The following is a 20,719-nucleotide window of genomic DNA, read 5'->3' as shown; positions in this document are numbered from 1 at the left end:
CTAAAACTGAAACAAAATTAAAACAGCCCCGTTTACATTGTCTTATTTTTATTTATTTATTTGCTCCCACTTATGACATTATGACAAAAGACATTTATCGACAGATGTAGACAGCATGCACAGTTTACTGTAGAGGAAATGTGGGATTTCAGATGCTCTGTTTACAGTAAAATATCTGAATTTGAATAATTTATGTTAGAGGGTCCAGACCTTACATTTTCTTGTATTTTATTAGGTCCACAGGTGACATTCGTTTGGGTTTATGTACCAAAAACAGTCATGATACATTTCTACACGACCATTTTCCACCCTCTCTTAACCTTTTAGAATTAAACAGGCCATTTTATTACTGTGCCTTTAGACTGATACATGTAAATGAGCTCTGTTCTGATTGGCCATCCTCATTCAAAAAGCATTCTTCAGCATGAGTGAATGGGACTAAACTGCTGTGGCGTATATGTATACGTATGTAAATAAGTTTTTGTGACGTCACAAAATCGATCATGTCTGTCGCTGCTGTCGGAACAAAACCTTGTATCTTCAAAATGGTAACTTTACAGGAGAAGGAAAAACATACTTTACTTTTAATGCAAGTCAATGGAACCAGAATGTTTTCCAAGTCATTTTGGGTTGTTTCTTTTGGTCTATTCCTCATGAAATTTGCACCCAATGTAAAGGACAACAGGCTTTTTCAAATTATGTCAAATGACAAAGATGGATATATGAGGTTTTGTTCTGACAGCAGTGCTGTATTTAGATTGCATATAATTGACTAAGGATTAAAGAAGATGCTTTGAAGCTCCAACAGGGTTTACATACACAGGCTTTCTATGACTTTAAAGTAAGGCAGCTGTGGGACAAAGTTGGGCTGCGCAAGCCCGAAGTTCTGATCTTAATCTTCATTTGACACTTAAACTCTTGCACGCAAAGGGAAAAAAAAGAAAAGAAAATAAAGCACCTGGTAATCCAGTCACCCTCAATCATGTTATCCACTTAAATTTCCACAAACTCTACACGAGCACACGCCTAACTTCTACCCGCATGCCGTAATAACTCTCAGGCGCGGTTGTTTTCCTGCTTTCGCTCTCGCTTTATTTAAAAAGTTGAAACTCATCGGAGGTAATGTTATAAGGGACTCAATTTCACGTGGCTGCGCTCATCAGCGAGTAAAATAGCAATAAAGGCGGATTGCTCTTGGGAGAGGCGCACGCTTTGGAATAAATGATGTGCGGGAACAGAGGCGTAATTAATTTACAGGCTGTATTGATAGTCCCGCCACACTCCCCTCTATATTTCTTAATCTCCGCTAACATCTTCATTATTTGGAGGAGAGGAGAGAAAGCAGAGTCAACAGCCTAAATGAATTGCCAAAAGAGTCGTACACAAAACCGTCTCCTCAGCGCTGGGATTGCTCTTAAGCTTTTAATTAGGGCGCCAACAAACAGCTTTTGATGTGCGTGCTGAAGAAGTGGAGACGAGGAACACGCGCGCACACGTATCCACGCGCCCCTTCGTAAGGATGTAGGTGTAATGGCAATGAAGTGCTCTTTAGTTCGCAATTATCTGACATTGTTTGTTAGGCCTAACTGCTGTAACCTGAATGTGAATGTGTATTTCTATTGCAAGCTCCAGTTTCGACATTAAATAAATGCATTCAAATAAAACAGCTGTTAAAACTGTTCCATTTACTGCAGTGAAATGAATTGCAAATGTCTGTGTATTACCTGTTTGTGCCATGTTCTCAAATCTGTCCGTCTCTTTTGCAGCTAAAACAGATGAAGTTCTGAAAGCGAAGGAAAAGAAAGAAGAGGAGGCGAAGAAGATGAAAGAGGAAGGTGAGGCTCATTCTGTTTTGGTGCCAGATGTTCTCCAAATGAGGCATCAACGAGACAGCTGGTTTTGATCTCTAGCAATGAGTTTGCACCAGACCTGATTATTTTTACATCAATAAATACTCATTTCTTTTATGCAATCAAGACCATTTCTAGCAGTACATTTCCATAAGGTTATCACTGCGGTGATTTAGGGTAAATGTCATTTCAAACATTTATGCAATTACTTTCTATAAGCTTGTTTTTTTGGCTACAAAGACCAGCACATCCACTTTTTCTGGCTTGAGGCTTGTCTGCTAAATGTAGTGCACCAGACTGCCAGTTAACTGTGTGTGTTGTACACAGTACTCGGGTGTTTGGTTGCTTTTCCCACTTAAGATTTAAGTTGACACAGTGATAATATAGGTTATCATTAAAATTTTTGCACATTTTCAAATTGTGATGTTAAAACAATTCTTTTTTTTTGGGTGCCTTCAAGTCCTCCTCGGAAGTTCCTGCTTACGACCTAGGAGGTCGTATGTATGACCTGATTTGTGTTCAAGTGGTTTTGGTTGGAAAAAAGACAGACACATTGGAAATAATTTTATGTCATTAAGGAGAGTCTGTGTGTTTTGCGTTACTGCAACAAAGTTAAGAGCAGAAGGTGTTTATGAGGATGTTTTTATGCAGTTAGATGCATCACATAACGTGCTTATATCTGTATTTCCATGCGTGGTTGTTTTAGCCTGCAGTGTTAATGTTCTGGCTGATGAATAACTGAAATATGGCCAGTTTATCAGCGGATATCATTGCTTTTATGTTGACACGCCCCCAACTCGGAAACTCGGGGCTCATATTAAAATCTGAGTTTTCTGACTAGTAAATACGACGTTGTGGTGGTGTTCAACAACAACAACATTTATTTGTATAGCACTATGTACAACTAGTGTTGTCTCAGAGCAGCTTTACAGAAAAGCAGTACTCCCTAGGAGTAAGAGGAAGAAACCTTGAGAGGAACCCAGGCTCAGGGGAGGAACCCATCCTCCTCTGGTCGACCCCGGATGAAAATAAATCCTCGTAAATCCGATATTTTCGACAGGACTTGAAGGCAGCGTGAGTCACTGTCAAAAATGTTGGTGTTTGACTCCGGAAAACTAGGTCTGTGTCTTCAGTTTGGGCCATAAAGGTCAAGACTTGGCCAAAGAAACCAGACGAAAGCCTCATCTACTATAATGCTCATTTTTGCTAGCTCTGTTTCTAGTAGCAGCCTGTGCTAGCAACATTAAGCTATGTAAGCTAACATTTGCTAACATAAACTGGTGGTTGCCATACACATGCATTAGTGTACATTAGGTTTTTGTGGACAGTATTGATAGATTAATTATAGATACGAAGACGTGTTCATTTGAAACTTGTGGCAGACATTAACATGTAAAGTCATATGCAGAGGTTTAGGCTGGGTGTTCATACTTTTGCATACAAATCTATATTTGAGCATGTATGTATCTCTTATACAGTGACTCTTTCAGTAAAGAGTTCTGACATAGAGCTGCCGCCACTGTTTTCCATTCCTAACAGCTAACCTAAACCTGCCTAGATTATGACACATATTCACAGTCAGTAACATATCTAGAACTTACAGAAGGCTTTTATTCTCACAAAATTGGTCCCACCCATTGTAAATCAAAGCATGATTTATTTCACTGTCAAGCTTTTAATTTTATAGGTGGATAATCTCATGTGTGAGGCTTTCAGTCCAGTTCCTGAAGACCTAACCAATGGGAGAGCTCACTTGGCTGTATCTACCTGGATGCAGCAGGGAAAACAATCCTGATTGGACAGTTTACCATTCATTGTTTCAATATATGAACAGAGTTGAACGTATTTTTTAGCTGTCAGAAATCATTAGGAATTCTCTGAAGACTTAAAAGGAAGTTTTAGGTTCAGATGTCTTTACAGTGGTGGTGATAGGAACCAGGGGTCACCATGACAACAACACAAACATAGACATTTTATTTACTATCCAAAACCACCAGTGAACCTACATGTGTCTTCTGAGCTTTAGATGGAATGTTTATGATGGTGAAATAGTGGATCTGAATTAATTAATTAATGAAGTTTTCTTTGAGGACTGTTTTTCCTCACAGCGCTCTGTATGTATCCCTCCACTAGGAATATGTTTTTAAAAAAGACATTTTAGCTTAAAAGGTCCTTACAAAACTATTGAAAAACAATGTCTCAGACTTCAGGCAGTGTATTCATAACCATTTAATGGCATATTTCTTTGTGATGTAGCCTGTAGAGGCATTAAACTCTTCAGATGTCTGGTTCCTATCACCACCACTGTGAACAATTCTTACTCTGTAAGCTTCTCTAGAACAAAGCATTTCACACCAAACCATTCTGAATGACTCTGTTTACATCTTAACCATTTAATTTTGCAGAAATTTTGAAAAAATAGTGTGGTTCCTCTTTAACTGAAAAAAACATAGCCTTTTAACGTACTTTACTGGAAAAAGATAAGCAAGCCTTTGAAAAGATTCGTATTGTAAGAGAGAATAGTAGAAGAATCAAAATATGCAAACTGATCACTGCCAGTTCTTTAGAAATGTAATTATAATTTCAATCAGTGATTTGAGTAAAGTTACTGAGTTCAGTGGAGTGTTTGTGACAGCGCTGCTTGTCTGAAGCATCCACAAATAGCTGCCTGTTTTCACTCGATTGATTGACAGCTAAATGAATAAATATATAAATAAATAACTTCAGGTTCAAGGTGATCATTTAAAGACTCATTGAGGGGGTGCTGTCACTTTAAAAGAAATATGTAGACCAATGGAGATAAAGATACAGGTACAGAAAGATGGATATTTGAGATGAGTGCAGGGCCGCTCTCTGACAGCTGAATTATACATATACACATACAGAACGTGGGGATTTTAATGGAGAAAAGTGCTGGGTTGTGCAGATAGTAAATATTGCATGTCTGCCCTCCCCTCCATCCTCAAGGCGTATCTCCGCACGCATATTCAAATGAAGTCAGGAGCAATTTGCTGGAGAGCAACACAACCTGATAGGTGCAATAAAAGCCTTCAGATTCTATAATGAAATTAAGTGTAGATCTGGCGTGGCAAAGCTGAATGAGAAAATGAAATCTGTGATGGCCTGATTACACTCCCCCTGTGTGTGTGTGTGTGTGTGTGTGTGTGTGTGTGTGTGTGTGTTGGGGTATGGTAGGGCTTTCAGAGGTGGACAAGATGACCAAATTACAGCATCCTGATACTGCGACCAGTTGCAATAGTGCCACATATAAGCAAGGCTGCTCTAAGAGTCTTAATCTTTTAAATTCAATATTTGCAAGATTAAACTATTTTAGGGACAACAGAAAAATCCAACATTAGTAGAAAATGTTTGACATCTTGTCAACTACTTCACTGCAAAAATGATTTCTGGGCAGACGAAAACGTCTTACATCTGGTCAGTATATTATGATTTCTTATTATGATGTTATTATAAGAATATTAAAAGATTGTTCTGCTTATTTGTATACATTTTGCACTCATTTTAAAGGCCCAATATTGCATTCATTTTTATTACTCACCTCACCTACCCCAGCACGAGGTTTAAGTATTAAAAAGCATAATTCATTTCTACATTGACCATTTCCCAACCTCTCATCTCTTAGAATTAAACAGGCTGTTTTCATTATTGGGACTTAAAGACTGTCATATGCAAATGAGCTCTGTTCTGATTGGCTGCCGTGCATTGTGCCTGATTCAAAAAGCAGTTCAGGCTGAAACTTTAATGTGAATGTTGTTATGATCGTTGCAGCCCAGACTGCTTTTTGAGACACAATACAGGGCAGCCAATCAGAACAGCGCTCATTTACATATATCGGTCTTAAGAGCAGAGTACCAAAATGCTGTTGTCAGAACAAAACCTTGTATCTCCAAAATGCTAACTTTACAGGAGGAGGAAAAAACATACTTTACTTTAAATGTAAGTGAATGTAACCAAACATCTTTACAAGTAATTTTGGGCCGTTTCTTTTGGTCCATTCTTTATGAAATTTTGACACAATGTAAAGGACAACAGTCATTTTCGAATTGTCAAAAACTGAAAAACGGAAATGGAAATATGAGGTTCTGTTCTGACAGTAGCGAATAATAGTCTGTTTAATTCTAATTAATAAAAAGAGTTTGGAAAATGGCTATATGACTGCAACATGGTGCATAAAACTATACAAATGCCATAAGTGGACTTGTGGGATATGGGCCCTTTACATTAATCAGATGCCACTGATGGAAATAAATCCATGTGATAGCTGGAGTGGGGCGCGAAGTCGGAAACCAAGTGTGTTCTTCTAATCAACTTAAAAGTTTCATTTTTGTTACTTTTTAACTGTAAATATGTTTATTTGTGTTTATTCCATCGTGCAGTGTTTTTTATTGCATTATATATTATTACATTTTTAATGACTCATTTTTTTGCAGTTCTATATATCAGTAGTAGATCATCATACCGCCCACCCTCATTGCCTGGTTCTACTCATATCTACACGTTTGAAAGCAGATCTCTGAGATTGGTATCTGAGCTTGTTATCAGTTCGCTGACTGTATGTAGAATTTGAGAACACCTACTGTTTTCACGTGCCTAATATTGATCCTCACCATCCAATTTACTCTGAGCTTGATTTAGTCGTGGCAGAGATTGGTGTCTGATAACGTCCCCTACATTCTGTTCATCAGTATCTGTACAGAGGGAAAAAAAACAGACCTATAGTTTGACCTTTTTGGATAGAAATGAATTCATTAGCCTTTCTTCACCCTGCCTGTCTTTCCTATTGTGAATTGCCTTGGAATATATCAAACACTAGCTTTCTTCTTCATCTGCTAAATTGCTCTCTGGTATTTGGTATGAGCCTTCTTGGAGGATATTAAGCAGCCTACACAAACTTTTGTTAGATGGCTGCACAGTTTGCTTCCAGTGCTTCAGTGACTAATAGCTCACAAGCAGAAATCTCACAAGCAAATCTATGCCTTATAAGCACATATGAGTGCTGCTGTTATAAAGCTCCTGGTGATCGGTGAGTATCCCAGCTCTCAGCTTCAAAAGACTTAAAATGACTCTGTATGTACAAAAGTATCCAGACATTCTAGTCAATTCGGCACTGACCAGTAGAGTGGGTCACTCTGGAGGAGCATGAGCCTAAGGTCACTATGCCCAATGCCAAGTGTGGGCTAGAGGGGTATAAAGACCCTGAGCACTGGGCTGTGGAGCAGTGGAACTGTGTTCTCTGGAGCTGCATCCAATATCTTTGGGATGAGTTGGAGTAATCCAGAACTGACCATCCAACATCAGTACCTGGCCTCACTAATGCTCAATCAAATCCTCACAGCAGTGTTCAACATCCAGTGTAAAGCCTTCCCAGAATAGTAGAGGCTGTTACTGCAGCAAAGGAGGACAAACTCACTATTAATACCCCCTTTATTTCAGTAGAAACACTGGAGAAACAGGTGTCTGCAATCTTTTGGACACATAGTGTATGGAAAGTATATCAGTGGTGTTAGAAACCTGGAGGATTGAGTGACTATTTAGTTGATTGATTGATGGATTGATTGATTGATTGGTTGGTTGATTGATTGATTGAAGTGTCAGACTGATTGATAGGTTTAGTGACAGATTTATTGACTAGCAGGTGCTAGCAAATACATTTATAACTAGCTTGAACTAGCCTGCTTACCTTTGATAAATGCATCTACTGATATATACATTGTAATGTGTAATAATTTGCATAATACTAATAATGACAATCAGTACTTGTTTTTAAATGACTGTAATGCAGTGATTATAATATCTTAATATTTATCTAATGGCTTGTTATCTAAAATAATTTAAAGCTGCCCATTTAGCTGGTTTAGTAACAATTTAAATTTCTGATTTGATGCAGTGCAAACTATTTTTCCATCCATCCAAATCCAACAAACAGGCTAATCATTTTGTCTGCACCTCATACTAAACACCGTCTGTAACCTCAGCCACAGGAACAGCTTTATACAGCATTGTGCATTTCAGAAATGTGTTTGTGCTGTCATTGTAAGGTTGCCCCACACTTGCTGATGTGATCCTGCCTGATTGCAAAAGAGCAACAATACCCAAAATGCACAGGGTATTCATGCTATTGAAACAGCACTCTGAAACAACTGAAAGCATGTGATTCACTGTTTATAGCTGCATTAAGGCACGTACAAGAACAAAGCATCAGGCTGCGGGGGATAATGGGCCCAAATAAGCATGTTTTAATCAGTTTGTAGTCTGAATGGTAGGGATAATGGGTTGGGGTTAACTCTCAGAGACTGCGTTGCAAAGTTTTGTGTTTATTTTCCGCAGAATGGTCTCCGAAACATATTTTATGATCTTCCAAATATAAACTGTTGCACTGTATAAAGAGTGAATGAAGTTGAGGATAACAGTTAACAGAACTAGTGGAATGATATAGGCTTTTAAAAGAGGCATATTACAATATATTTCTATATAAGATGGGTTCATCAGACCTGGGAGATGGTCACTGAAACGACTTAGTAATTTTATACTATGGCCATCAATTGATGCAGACTTTTGGATTTAAAGGGGAATTCCACCAATGTTTCAAAAGTTCTGAATTCAGAAGAATCAGTCATTCAGAGTGGTTTGGTGTGAAATGGTTGATTGTAGAGACTCAGATTTCTTTACAGTGGTGGTGATAAGAACCAGGGGTCGCCATGACTACAACACTAATATAGACTGGTCCACCAGTGAACCTACACATGCTTTATGTAATGTTGTTGATGGTAAAATAGTCATGAATCTGAAAAGTTTTATAAGTTTTCTTTGGGGACTATTTTGCCTCACAATACCCTCAGTGTATCCCTCTGCCATGACTGAACTGTCATTTTTTGCAATACAAAACAACATTAAATGTTTCAGCACTGCTGTTATATTTTTAAACTCTATTCACTTCCAATTATGGTAATACTGTAATACTGGACTATGTATGTTCATGACATAAGTGAGTGTGGAGCGCTTTACGCAGCCAATGAGTTAATAAGTTTGCCAGCCAATCAGCACTCAGTAGCATGTATGCTAGCATCCTACTAGAAAAACACAAAGATACTGTTTTCAATCTTCTACATTCCAGAATGGAAACTACTGTGTAAGAGAATAGAAAAATGTTGAATTTTTAACTGTTCAGCTTCATTCAAGGCCATTCATTAAGCTCTTGCTCGTGGTGGCTTATGGCTTTTTGCCATCGTGTTTTTGATACAATTATAGAATTCAACAGTGACCAGCCACCTTAAACTGGCTCTGATTCTGCTTTCCCAGTTGCAGCCAAAAAAGATTTCAACTCTGGCTTGTGTTCACATTGTTGTAAGAAATATGCATCAAATTATAGTGAGATCATTTTTTTACTAAAATCACCTGAAACAATTAAAAAGAAATGTGTACAAATAAGTTAAATAATCTTCTAATAAGCTTACAACAGTCTCAAAATGAGACACATTAGATATATCAACTAGATTTTATTTTACTTGCCAAGATGCCGTTTTTTGCAGTGCAGGGTTCACTAATGATCACCTGGATCTACTGGAACAATGCTTTAATGACAGATCAGACAAACATTGGCCTCTTTGTTAAATGTACACAATACGTTTGAGGATGTGCTTTTCTTTATACCTCTGTAGCCAAAGGTGAGCAGCTCAGGTCCACATTACTGTTAAATTCCTCTGTAAAAAGTGTATGTGTGTGAAGTGCTGTGAAGAGGATGAAACTGAAACAGATTTTAATGCAGCACTAGAGCTCTGCTCGGCCACAAGAACTGAAAGTGTCTCCCAAAATTGCATATATTTATAAAACCTTAAATATCTATTTGAATTCCCATTTTTGTGCTTTTGCTTTCAAAAGGAGTTGGGTTGGACTTTGGCTTTGGGTTTTCTTTGTTTTCTTGGTTTCTTTTGCACAACAAATGAATGAACAGCTTACTTGTTACAGTGCTGAAACATTTTATTCAGAATTGCTGATTTCCACATAGTGAAAAGATTGTGCCAGGGTTTATTTAATACCAGCAATCCATGATGCGCCTCATGCTCATGAATCTCATGCCACCCCAGTCCCTGAAGCTCCTGTACTCTCCGGGCCTGAAGTACCACATCCTGCCTCTGTAGTGGGGCTGCTCGTACATGAGCCAGTGGCCGTCCATCACGTGGCAGGAGTGGCAGCCGCCGGACCAGTGGTAGCGGTCCATGATGGACTCGCAGTCCTCGGTCACCTCCATCATCTGGCCCATGAAGTTCTCCCTCTCGTAGATCCTCGTTCTGTAGGATCCCCTGTACTGTTTTGGGAGGAGAACTACGTAAGCCAAGTTTTGAGAGACAACCGAATGCGTATGGTTATGTTAACATATTTTAGAGCTGATAAACATACCATAGGGATCATGCGGCAAGACCTGATGCAGTCGCTCATGCCCCACATGCTCATGTAGTCGGAGTACTCGCCCTTCCTCATGAAGTACTGGTTGCCCATGTAATTGGGGCGGTCGTAGACCATCCAGCAACCGCTCTCCACCCTGCAGGAGTGGCAGCGGCTCAGGTAAGAGGACAAGTCGGAACAGTCACTGCTGCACTCATAGGAGCGGCCCATGAAGTTCCTGTCCTCGTAGAAGATGACCTGTTTGGATGAAAGGAGTGTGTTAGGAATCTACTGAGCTTGAGCAAATAGCCAATGCTTGTTTGAGTCATAGTAGGCCCTGATTGTTTGTCTTACCCTGCCCATGGCGATGGTGAGTTGATTGGCCTTGTTGGTCAATGCAAGTTCCCCTGATGAGCTGACACTGTGCCCGGTTTAACCCTTGCATTTATACCTGACCTAAACTCAGAGAACATGTGTGGCCTATTGTGAAAACCCCTGAGCCAGCAACATAGCAGGCCCATCGAGAGCTGAAGGGCTTTCACTACGTTTCCATGTGACTCGGTCTCCAGAAGACTTTAGAATAGGTGCTATAGGCTGATTGCAATGCAGCACTATAGACAATGCAGCTGTTGCTCGTATAAAACGCATTCTTTTGATGTATAGATCCTATAGGCTCATTGTTTTTGTTAGTTGCATAACACGTGAAAGGCTATATTTACTTCTCCACTGCCTAATGCTTTTTTTTGTAGTTCGTGCAGACTGGCAGAATTATTGCAGATAAAAGGGGAAAAAAACACTTTTACTCAGATTGTAAATGTGATTTTTTAATTAGGGGAACTTTTTTTGTGGAAAATATTGTGCCTCATTAATGACATTGTCCCACTTTTTATGTACACTATGTTGCCAAAAGTATCCGCTCGTCTGCCTTCACACGCATATGAACTTGAGTGACATCCCATTCTTAATCCATAGGGTTTAATATGATGTCGGCCCACCCTTTGCAGCTATAACAGTTTCAACTCTTCTGCGAAGGCTTTCCACAAGGTTTAGGAGTGTGTTTATGGGAATTTTTGACCATTCTTCCAGAAGCGCATTTGTGAGGTCAGACACTGATGTTGAACGAGAAGGCCTGGCTCGCAGTCTCCCCTCTAATTCATCCCAAAGGTGTTCTATCGGCTTGAGGTCAGGACTCTGTGCAGGCCAGTCAAGTTCTTCCACACCAAACTCGCTCATGCAGGTCTTTATGGACCTTGCTTTGTGCACTGGTGTGCAGTCATGTTGGAACAGGAAGGGGGCATCCCCAAACTGTTCCCACAGAGTTGGGAGCATGAAATTGTCCAAAATCTCTTGGTCTGCTGAAGCATTAAGAGTTCCTTTCACTGGAACTAAGGGGCCGAGCCCATTGCGCTTGGTGATGTAAGGCTTGGATGCAGCTGCTCGGCCATGGAAACCTGTTCCATGAAGCTCTCTACGCTGTTCTTGAGCTAATCTGAAGGCCACATGAAGTTTGGAGGTCTGTAGTGATTGACTCTGCAGAAAGTTGGCGACCTCTGCGCACTATGCGCCTCAGCATCCGCTGACCCCACTCTGTCATTTTACGTGGCCTACCACTTTGTGGCTGAGTTGCTGACGTTCCCAATCGCTTCCACTTTGTTATAATACCACTGACATTTGACTGTGGAATATTTAGTAGTGAGGAAATTTCACAACTGGACTTGTTGCACAGGTGGCATCCTATCACGGTACCACGCTGGAATTCACTGAGCTCCTGAGAGCGACCCATTCTTTCACTAATGTTGCAGTCTGCATGCCTAGGTGCTTGGTTTTATATACCTGTGGCCATGGAAGTGATTGGAACACCTGAATTCAATGATTTGGATGGGTGGGTGAGTGAATACTTTTGGCAATATAGTGTATAATATCTTCTGGTGTCCGCAAATCTGCTGTAACACTTCACATGAATCTTGCTACATAACATTGACATAACCAAGCCCTAAACATGTCATGGCTGATGTTATATGCTATTAAAAGTTGCCATGACATATTTTGTTGAACAATATAACAGTCTCATGTTACTAATGCTGGTTACTACTGGTTATTACTATTACTGCTATTACAGAATCCATGATGTTTGATGTCATGACAGTCACATCACATGCCAGTTGTTGCTAAGGATACCCAAGTTAGCCATCATGACCTCAACATTATGACATCTGTCATAATCTTCCTTATCATAATCTGTCTTGACAGCATATGACATCTGCTATCACATGTCTATAGCTTGGTTATGTTAATGTTATGTAGCAAGGCTCAGGCAGTGTTACCAAATCCACTTTATTACCATCACAAGTATTACCATCAACAGGAAGTGGACTGTTCTCGCTTCTGCTGTGGTTGAATCCTGAGTGATGTTGGTGTAAATTCGTTTAGACTTGAGTCTGAGTCAGGTGTGCTTGAGCTTTGAGTTAGAGGTGTCCAGTTTGGTAACAATTCCTGAAGGCGCTTTTCTCTTTCTAGGGCGTGATGAGCTTTGAGTTAATTAATTTCACTTAATTTTAAATTCCTCATTTTACTGAGGATAGATAGTTGCTAACAAACTGGCGAACTACTGATGGTATAATTCATAGTCCATAATCAAAGGCTGCCCAAAGTGAGGCCCGCTGGCCAAATCTGGCTAGCAAAGATGTTTGCTTTGGCCCAACAAGAAGATGGCCCAAACTCCTCCATCCTTTCACTCAATGAGAGAACGAACATTTTTATATAATTCTTATCTTTCTTTTTAGACATTCCCAATCACATTGTGAAAAAACAATCTAATGTTGTATATATATTTATATACACTGAATTCATTCTCGTAATCATTGAATTCAGGTGTTTGACTTAGTCCCATTACCACAGGTGTATAAAATGAAGCACCTAGCTATGCAGTCTGCCTTTACACACATCTGTGAAAGAATGAGTCGTTCTAAAGAGCTCACTGAATTCGAGCGTGGTGCTGTAATAGGATGGCAAATTTTGGTGTGGAAGAACTTGATTGACCCACACAGAGCCCTGACCTCAACCCCATCAAACACCTTTAGGATGAACTAGAACGGAGATTGTGAGCCGGGTCCTCTCGTCCAAAATCAGTGTCTGACCTCACAAATGCTGGATGAATGGGCAATAATGTGTAGGTGTCCCAATACTGTATAATATATTTCTATACGCCACATTCCAGAAGACAGAACCATGATAATGAACCATGACATTATGAACCAGCAGTCTCTCGTGGTCAGAGCGGCTGACCGTGTGCCAGCCTTGGTTGCATTTTGCTGTGTTGTCATGATTTATCACTGATTGGTGGGTTAAGTGTCTGCAGATGGATTTACGTCACCTTAAAAGTGACAGTATGAATGTGCAGATCCTGGCTTTCTGAAAATAATGATTGATCCATCAGGTAATTTGTGTAGACCTGCATAAAATTTGAGTTGAAGTCTGTGCCTACTTGGGACGTCTGTTGTTCACTGAATAATAGAACTAATTGGTTATGAAGAAAGTGAATCTAGGTGAAGTTGCATATGCCACTACATCTTTGAGTTCTTCTGAAATATTATGACTCATATTTAAAGACTTTTTGACTGATGATTCATCACTCACACTTAATGATGTCAGGTTGATCTTGATTTCAGCTGCTGTTAGTTCTTTTCAGCACCTGATGTGGTTTCACTGTAAGAAAGCTTGACCTGAAGCATTGAATCCCATCTCAGAATATAAGTGGCTGTTAATGAATCATGTTTTATTTTCATAAAATGGGCTGATTCAGGTTTGGTCGTACATCAAACAATCGTATATAGATGGCTGTTAGATACACTGATCAGACATAGCAGTATGACCACTTTCTTGTTTCTATGCTCATTGTCCATTTTATCAGCTCATATAGGTGCCCTTTGACGTGGTGGTGGTGTGTTAGTGTGTGTTGTGCTGGTACGAGTGGATCAGACACAGCAGTGCTGCTGGAGTTTTTAAACACTGTGTCCACTCAGTGTCCACTCCACTAGACACTCCTACCTTGTCAGTCCACCTTGTAGATGTAAAGTCAGAGACGATAGCTCATCTGCTGCTGCACAGTTTGTGTTAGTCATCCTCTAGTCCTTCATCAGTGGTCACAGGACGCTGCCCACAGGACACTGTTGGCTGGATATTTTTGGTTGGTGGACTATTCTCAGTCCAGCAGTGACACTGAGGTGTTTAAAAACTCCAGCAGCACTGCTGTGTCTGATCCACTCAGACCAGCACAACACACACTAACACACCACCACCACGTCAGTGTTACTGCAGTGCTGAGAATGATCCACCACCCAAATAGTATCTGCTCTGTGAGGGTCCATGGGGGTCCTGACCACTGAAGAACAGGGTAAAAGGGGGCTAACAAAGTATGCAGAGAAACAGATGGACTACATTCTGTAATTGTAGAACTACAAAGTGCACCTATATAGTAAGTGGAGCTGATGAAAATGGACAATGAGTGTAGAAACAAGGAGGTGGTCATAATGTTATGCCTGATCGGTGTATCTTTAACACAGAACAAAAAAACAGTATTGGAATTGCAGGATTGTTGTCTGAGTGAGTGGAACCTGAGTTCCTCTGTAAGGTATATTAATATGAACAATTTCATTTCATTCAGTTCTTTGGAATGATTGTTCTGCTTTGGGCCATCTTCTGATGTTCATTTAATTCATAGTGAGCGTAATGATCTTACAGGAAACAGTATAGGGTTTTATTTCGAGATTAAATGAACAATAAGCATGAAATGAGCATGAAATTTGGGAAACATTGCATGCTCTCCTCCTCTCTAATTCGCTGTATCAGTGGAAACATTGCCAAACTGTTAAATAAGCGTGTGGCCTCGGGCTACAGTACGTGGTTCCCTGTCATGTGGGTTTCTTAAGCAAGAGTTCACACTATAATCTCGCTTTTTTGGAATCAATTGACTTCCTCCCTCCTCCTCTGCTTGATGCACTTTCATTTTTCTCTTAAACTCTTCCTTTTTTCATAAGAGGTAACACATTCCTCCTGCGTAGTGCTGGAAGGCTCACCACCTTTCACTCACTCGCTTTTATGGAGGACGGAAATAGTCACAATGTGAGACTCACTGCCAGCGACCTGGAAGTTAAAAAACACTGAGTAAGGTGTTGCTTGGCCAAAGACTGCCCAAACCTATATTGGACCCCAACCAGCTGCTATCATCCTCTAGATAAACAGACTTTTGGTGTGTCTTCACTTTTACTTGCAATGCAAAAATATACTCATTACTTACAGTGTTGCATTTTCAGTACTGTGTCAGAGACCACCCTTCATTTATTTAAAGGAAAATAAGTGGAAAAATAAGTGTAAAAAGGGACGGACTCCTAACAACCACCTGGTAGACCCCAAAACTGCCCCATCAGATAAACAGCACTTAAAGCTTTCATCTTTGAGAGAGAGGAGAAAATCAAGCTGCTTCAGATCTGAAAACATCCACAGGTGTTTCTGTCCATCCTTCCACTGTGAGAAGACGACTCAGCGCTACGGGTCTGAAAGGATGTGTAGCTGTTCAAGAAGAACCTCACTGAGAAAAGGAGACGGACACATCAAACAAAGAAGCTGAACAGTGGACTGACCACTCCAGAGTCCAGACCTCAACACCACTGAATGTGTTTGATTACTTCAGAAAATGATCAACCAGCTTCTAAGACTGAACTTGGGAGGTGTGTCTGCAGATTCTTTGAGAAACTGAAACTGAGTCAACTTTCTGTGAGGGAGATTTTAGGGATGGACATCTAGTTCCTCTAAGAGGAATGATGAGAGGAAGCTGCAGTTTCAATTTTTTGAAATTTTCATCTTTTTAAGTGGACCACAGACTGAAGCAAAAGGTTTTGAACACTTTTTTGTTTAGGATAGTTTTTTTGTTTCAGGAGAACAATATTCTAGGGCTGAGCAATGTGACAATATAAATAGTTGATAATTGTGTCACATTGCAATACAATATACTCATCTCCTCAGTACTTGTAGGACACTGACTAACTGCATGGGTCACTATAAAGAGAGCAAAGTTAGTCTGGTTTAACTGGATTTAGTGCAACACAGTATGCCGATTATTGAATATAAATCACTGTGTTCAGTTTTTGATAGTATTTTTTTTTAATGTAGCGCTACTGGTTCTTTTTTCTCAGTTACAACTGATCAGATGTCTGGAAAAAAAAATAATATGACATAAAAATTTCTTTATTTTTTACTATTGTGAAATTAGATTTTTGCCAAATCACCTACCTCTGCAATACGCATAATTTAAAATCTCAAATGTAAATATATCAGCTGTTATTATCATTTACTGTCATTTTTAGCCTGGCACAATTTTTTCAAATCAGTCCACAAGATTAGAACAACACTACACCACAAATCCAGTCCAAATCACTACATAGTGAAGTGCCTAGTATATAGTGTGAGAATATAGTGCACAGTATCCAAATTGAGACGCAGGGAGGGTCTACCCACTCTTCCCTCAGGGGCCGGAAGAGTTCAACACAACAAGAAAGTTCGGGCTGAACTGCGGGAATGAAGGAAATGAGAGGAGAGTGGGGTGGGAGGGGGTGAGATAGGGTGCCTCCCACTCCCCGAGAGCGGTGTATTTCCGTCGGACGGCCGGGGTTCGGATCGAAAAAATGCCGTTTGATTCATGCGAGCGTGGAGAAGCGCACGCTATTAGAACAGCGCTGTGCGCGCCGACCTGCTCTCGACGAGGAGGCCACTTCTCTGAGCGAAGATCAATACTTCACCTCCTGCTCATCGTTTAACATAACTACATTCTATTGGAACTACAAAGGAGTTTTGGCCTCTCTGTCAAAGGCCACACGCTGTTTGAAAATCAAAACCCACAATGAGAGAAGCCGCGCTTGGTGGGATGTTTTTGCTTTCTTCTCTCTGGGTTTTTATCAATAACCCTTTTTTATGTAGAAAATTTAGTTGCAAAGCTGGTGTTTGCAGCGCGGCGTCGTGGGCTGTGAGCGAACATGGAGTTATTCTGAAGTTAGCCTGACTCACTGGTGACATTTTCCTTTTTATTCTTTTTTTAGTATAATTTTGAGTATCACGGTTGTCAGTTTACGCAGATTCACAGGAAACAAGTGGGAGCTTTGCTACCTTCACTGCTGTCTTTTGGTTTTGTTTGTTCTTTTTTGTCCAGTTAAATTTAGAAACACAGGATTTCGATGTCTGTGTCCAGATCAAAACTTCAGACTTTCATTAAGTCGCTTAATTGCTTAGAAAGAAGATGTTTCTCCATCATCAAAATGGAAATCGGTGTCAAACCTTTAACAATCTCTCTCTCTCTCTCTCTATCAATCTATCTGTCTCTCTGTCTCTATCTTTCTCTGCCTGCCTCTACCTTTTTCTCTCTCCCCATCTCTCTCCCTCTCTTATCCCCTCTCTCTCTCTCTGTCTATCAATCTATCTCTCTCTCTATCTCTATCTCTGTCGATTGCTTGTTCTCTCTCTCTGCCTCTCCTTTCTCTCTCTCCCTATCTCTCTCTTTCTCTGCTTTCTCTCTCTCTGCTTCTCCTTTTTTCTCTCTCCTCATCTCTCCCCCTCCCTCTCTCTTTCTTTCCTTTCTCTCTCTGTCTCACCTTCTCTCTCTCTCTCTGCCTCTACCTTTCTCTCTCTCCATCTCTCTCCCTCTCTTATCCCCTCTCTCTCCCTCTCTCTTTCCTTTCTCTCTCTCCCTCCCCATCTCTCTCTCTCTCCCTCTCTCTCTTCAAATTCAAGTTTTCAAATTTGCACTGTCTCTCTCATTCTTTCTTTATCTCTCCCCATCTCTCTGTCTCTCTCCATCTCTCTTTCTGTTTATCTTTTTCTCTCTCTCTCTGCTTTCTCTCTCTCCCCGTCTCTCTCTCTCTCTCTCTCTCTCTCTCTCTCTCTCTCGCTCTCGCTCTCTCTCCCCCCTCCCTCTCTCTCTAAGTGTTGCTATACTGAGCGTATCTGTGTTTGTGTTTATTATTGTGTTTATATTGTGTGTGTATGTGTGTGTTTTCTGTGTATAGTTTGTGGTGTTGAGCGCTGTTGAGGGTTAGAGTGAGATGTAATCCTGTCCCCATTACAGGCTAAGCAGGGAGATCATATATTTTAATGAGGCGTATAATAGCTTTTAACCCGTATCATTAGAGGCAGATACACTGTGGCCTGCTCTTTTGCCACTGAAAAGGAGAAAACTGTTTCTTAATTACGCTGTGTGTCGGGCAGGTCATGGGTGCGGGTGTGTAACTGTCTGTGTGTGCCTGTGTTCCAGAATTATCCGGCCATTAAATATTCACACGGGATTTGCTCCCCACCAACGCACACACACACACACAGTCTCCTCTCCCGCCCCCTGTATCTATTAACACCTCATCTCTCTCTAACAAGCTCTGTTGTCAATCACTAGGCCCTTCATACTAGTAAGGTATGGTCATATATGTGTGTGTAATACAATCCTATGTATGTTTCAAAGTTTCATTGCTTTTCTAATAGATTTTCTAATAAATTAAGTGAACACATCCTGTACATATTTACATATATATGGGTCATCCTACAGAAACATCCATTTTTGTGTCCCTAGCGTTTACAGATATATTACACTTAAAAAAACATGATAGGGTCACAATATATTTATAGTTTAAAATAAAATAATACGTTATTTGAACAATTACACCTTCTTGAGCCGTCAATTCAGCAATATTGGCTTTTAAATCAATCATACAGAATTACCTGTTTTCTGAGGATCTATAAAGAAAAGCACATGGTGAGTCCTCTGTGTCTTTCAGTTATCAGAGATTTTCTCATTTAGCTCATGAATTCATATGAAGCTTTTAGCTGAAGTCACTGGTGTGACCTACTTTATTCTGAGGTAATTGTGAAAATATAGAATAAAAATGGATTAAAGTCCATATTTTAGTGGATATTCCATGATTGACTACGTGTGGTTTGATGCTCTGTAGCAGCCGTTTTGTAAAATGCATTTTTCCTTAAAATGTTTCTGGTGTTACATTTCTTATATGTAACACCAATGAGGATCAGTAACACCAGTGACACCTATGGAGAGATAGAAAAGAGGATGTTTCTGTAGAGTGACATATATATATATATATATATATATATATATATATATATATATATATATATATATATGCCTTCCCCCCAGTAACCTCTGGGATAAGCTCCAGCTCCTTCTGCGACCCAGAGGGATAAGTGGCTTAGAAAGTGTGTGTGGTAAGACGATTTAATTTTGAATGGAAGTTATAACACAATTTTTATTCCACGTAATTTTGAAGCACTTGTTTTGGTCCATAAATCATGAAATTTTAGGATAAAGGACATTTTCAAATTTTGTAAAATTAATCAATCAATCAATCAATCAATCAAAATTGACATATACGGTTTTCTTCCAACAATGATATACATATACATGCACACAGTATCGTGCAAAAGTCAGAGACCACCCTTCATTAAGTTATTCTTTGTCCAGCGTGTGGAAAAACATTTCGATGCTTTCAGAACAAAAATCTCATATTTCCAGAAAAGTAACTTTACAGGTGAAGGATAAAGCCCTCTTAACTTTCGATGTTAGTGGACTTAAAGTTTATTGTAAGCCATTTTGGACCAGTTCTATAGGTCTGTTCATCATACATACATACATCTATGTATGATGAACAGACCAATAGAAATGGTCCAAAATGGCTTACAATAAAATTGTAAAATGTGTGTTGTGCTGGTACAAGTGGATCAGACACAGCAGTGCTGCTGGAGTTTTTAAACACTGTGTCCACTCACTGTCCACTCTATTAGACACTCTTACCTTGTCAGTCCACCTTGTAGATGTAAAGTCAGAGACGATAGCTCATCTGCTGCTGCACAGTTTGTGTTGGTCATCCTCTAGTCCTTCATCAGTGGTCACAGGACGCTGCCCACAGGACACTGTTGGCTGGATATTTTTGGCTGGTGGACTATTCTCAGTCCAGCAGTGACACTGAGGTGTTTAAAAACTCCAGCAGCACTGCTGTGTCTGATCCACTCAGACCAGCGCAACACGCACTAACACACCACCACCACGTCAGTGTTACTGCAGTGCTGAGAATGATCCACCACCCAAATAGTACCTGCTCTGAGGTGGTCATAATGTTATGCCTGATCAGTGTGTGTGTGTGTGTGTGTGTATATATATATATATATATCTATCTATCTATATATTATCTATCTATCTATATATATATATATATATATATATATATATATACACACACACAAAGACAGAGAGAGAAATAGCGAAAGCACCAAGGTCTGTTCGTCTCAAGGCAGAAGATGTATAGCCTGAATTAAAAACAGGCACAAATTTAATTGAATTCTCCACAGCAACCTTAATTAGAAACTTTGTTGTTAGCTTTGCCAGTTTTTCCATTCATTTGCAGTGTTTGAATTAA

At 39.9% G+C, this 20,719-nt stretch overlaps 2 protein-coding genes across 3 annotated transcripts in view; one reads left to right on the top strand and one right to left on the bottom strand.

The window, feature by feature from the left end:
• The window catches only part of rsrc1 (arginine/serine-rich coiled-coil 1), a 241,875-nt gene that overhangs the window by 183,873 nt on the left and 37,283 nt on the right, over nucleotides 1–20,719 (top strand). The window contains exon 7 of the mRNA XM_036556107.1: nucleotides 1,767–1,835. Coding sequence (XP_036412000.1) covers nucleotides 1,767–1,835 — 69 coding nt within the window. The remainder of the gene's footprint in view (nucleotides 1–1,766; nucleotides 1,836–20,719) is intronic.
• On the bottom strand, nucleotides 9,901–15,286 carry LOC118796949 (gamma-crystallin M2-like). 2 transcript variants are annotated; one of them, XM_036556109.1, is made up of 3 exons: nucleotides 15,272–15,286; nucleotides 10,269–10,511; nucleotides 9,901–10,176 (listed from the first exon to the last, which is right to left on the bottom strand). In XM_036556109.1, exons 1-3 carry the CDS (start codon nucleotides 15,284–15,286, stop codon nucleotides 9,901–9,903), a joined length of 534 nt encoding a protein of 177 aa, XP_036412002.1. The 2 variants fall into 2 exon arrangements, with proteins under 2 accessions (XP_036412002.1, XP_036412003.1); XM_036556110.1 differs by lacking the exon at nucleotides 15,272–15,286 and adding an exon at nucleotides 10,608–10,673.

This window comes from Colossoma macropomum, unplaced genomic scaffold (assembly GCF_904425465.1).
Source record: "Colossoma macropomum unplaced genomic scaffold, Colossoma_macropomum, whole genome shotgun sequence".
NCBI classification, from domain to species: domain Eukaryota; kingdom Metazoa; phylum Chordata; class Actinopteri; order Characiformes; family Serrasalmidae; genus Colossoma; species Colossoma macropomum.
This window is presented reverse-complemented; position numbering and strand designations above follow the sequence as displayed.

Coding starts and splice junctions, on each gene's coding strand:
- LOC118796949 (XM_036556109.1), bottom strand. Junction 10,177..10,268: donor CTTGCCGCATGATCCCTATG/GTATGTTTATCA, acceptor CTCCCAAAACAG/TACAGGGGATCCTACAGAAC.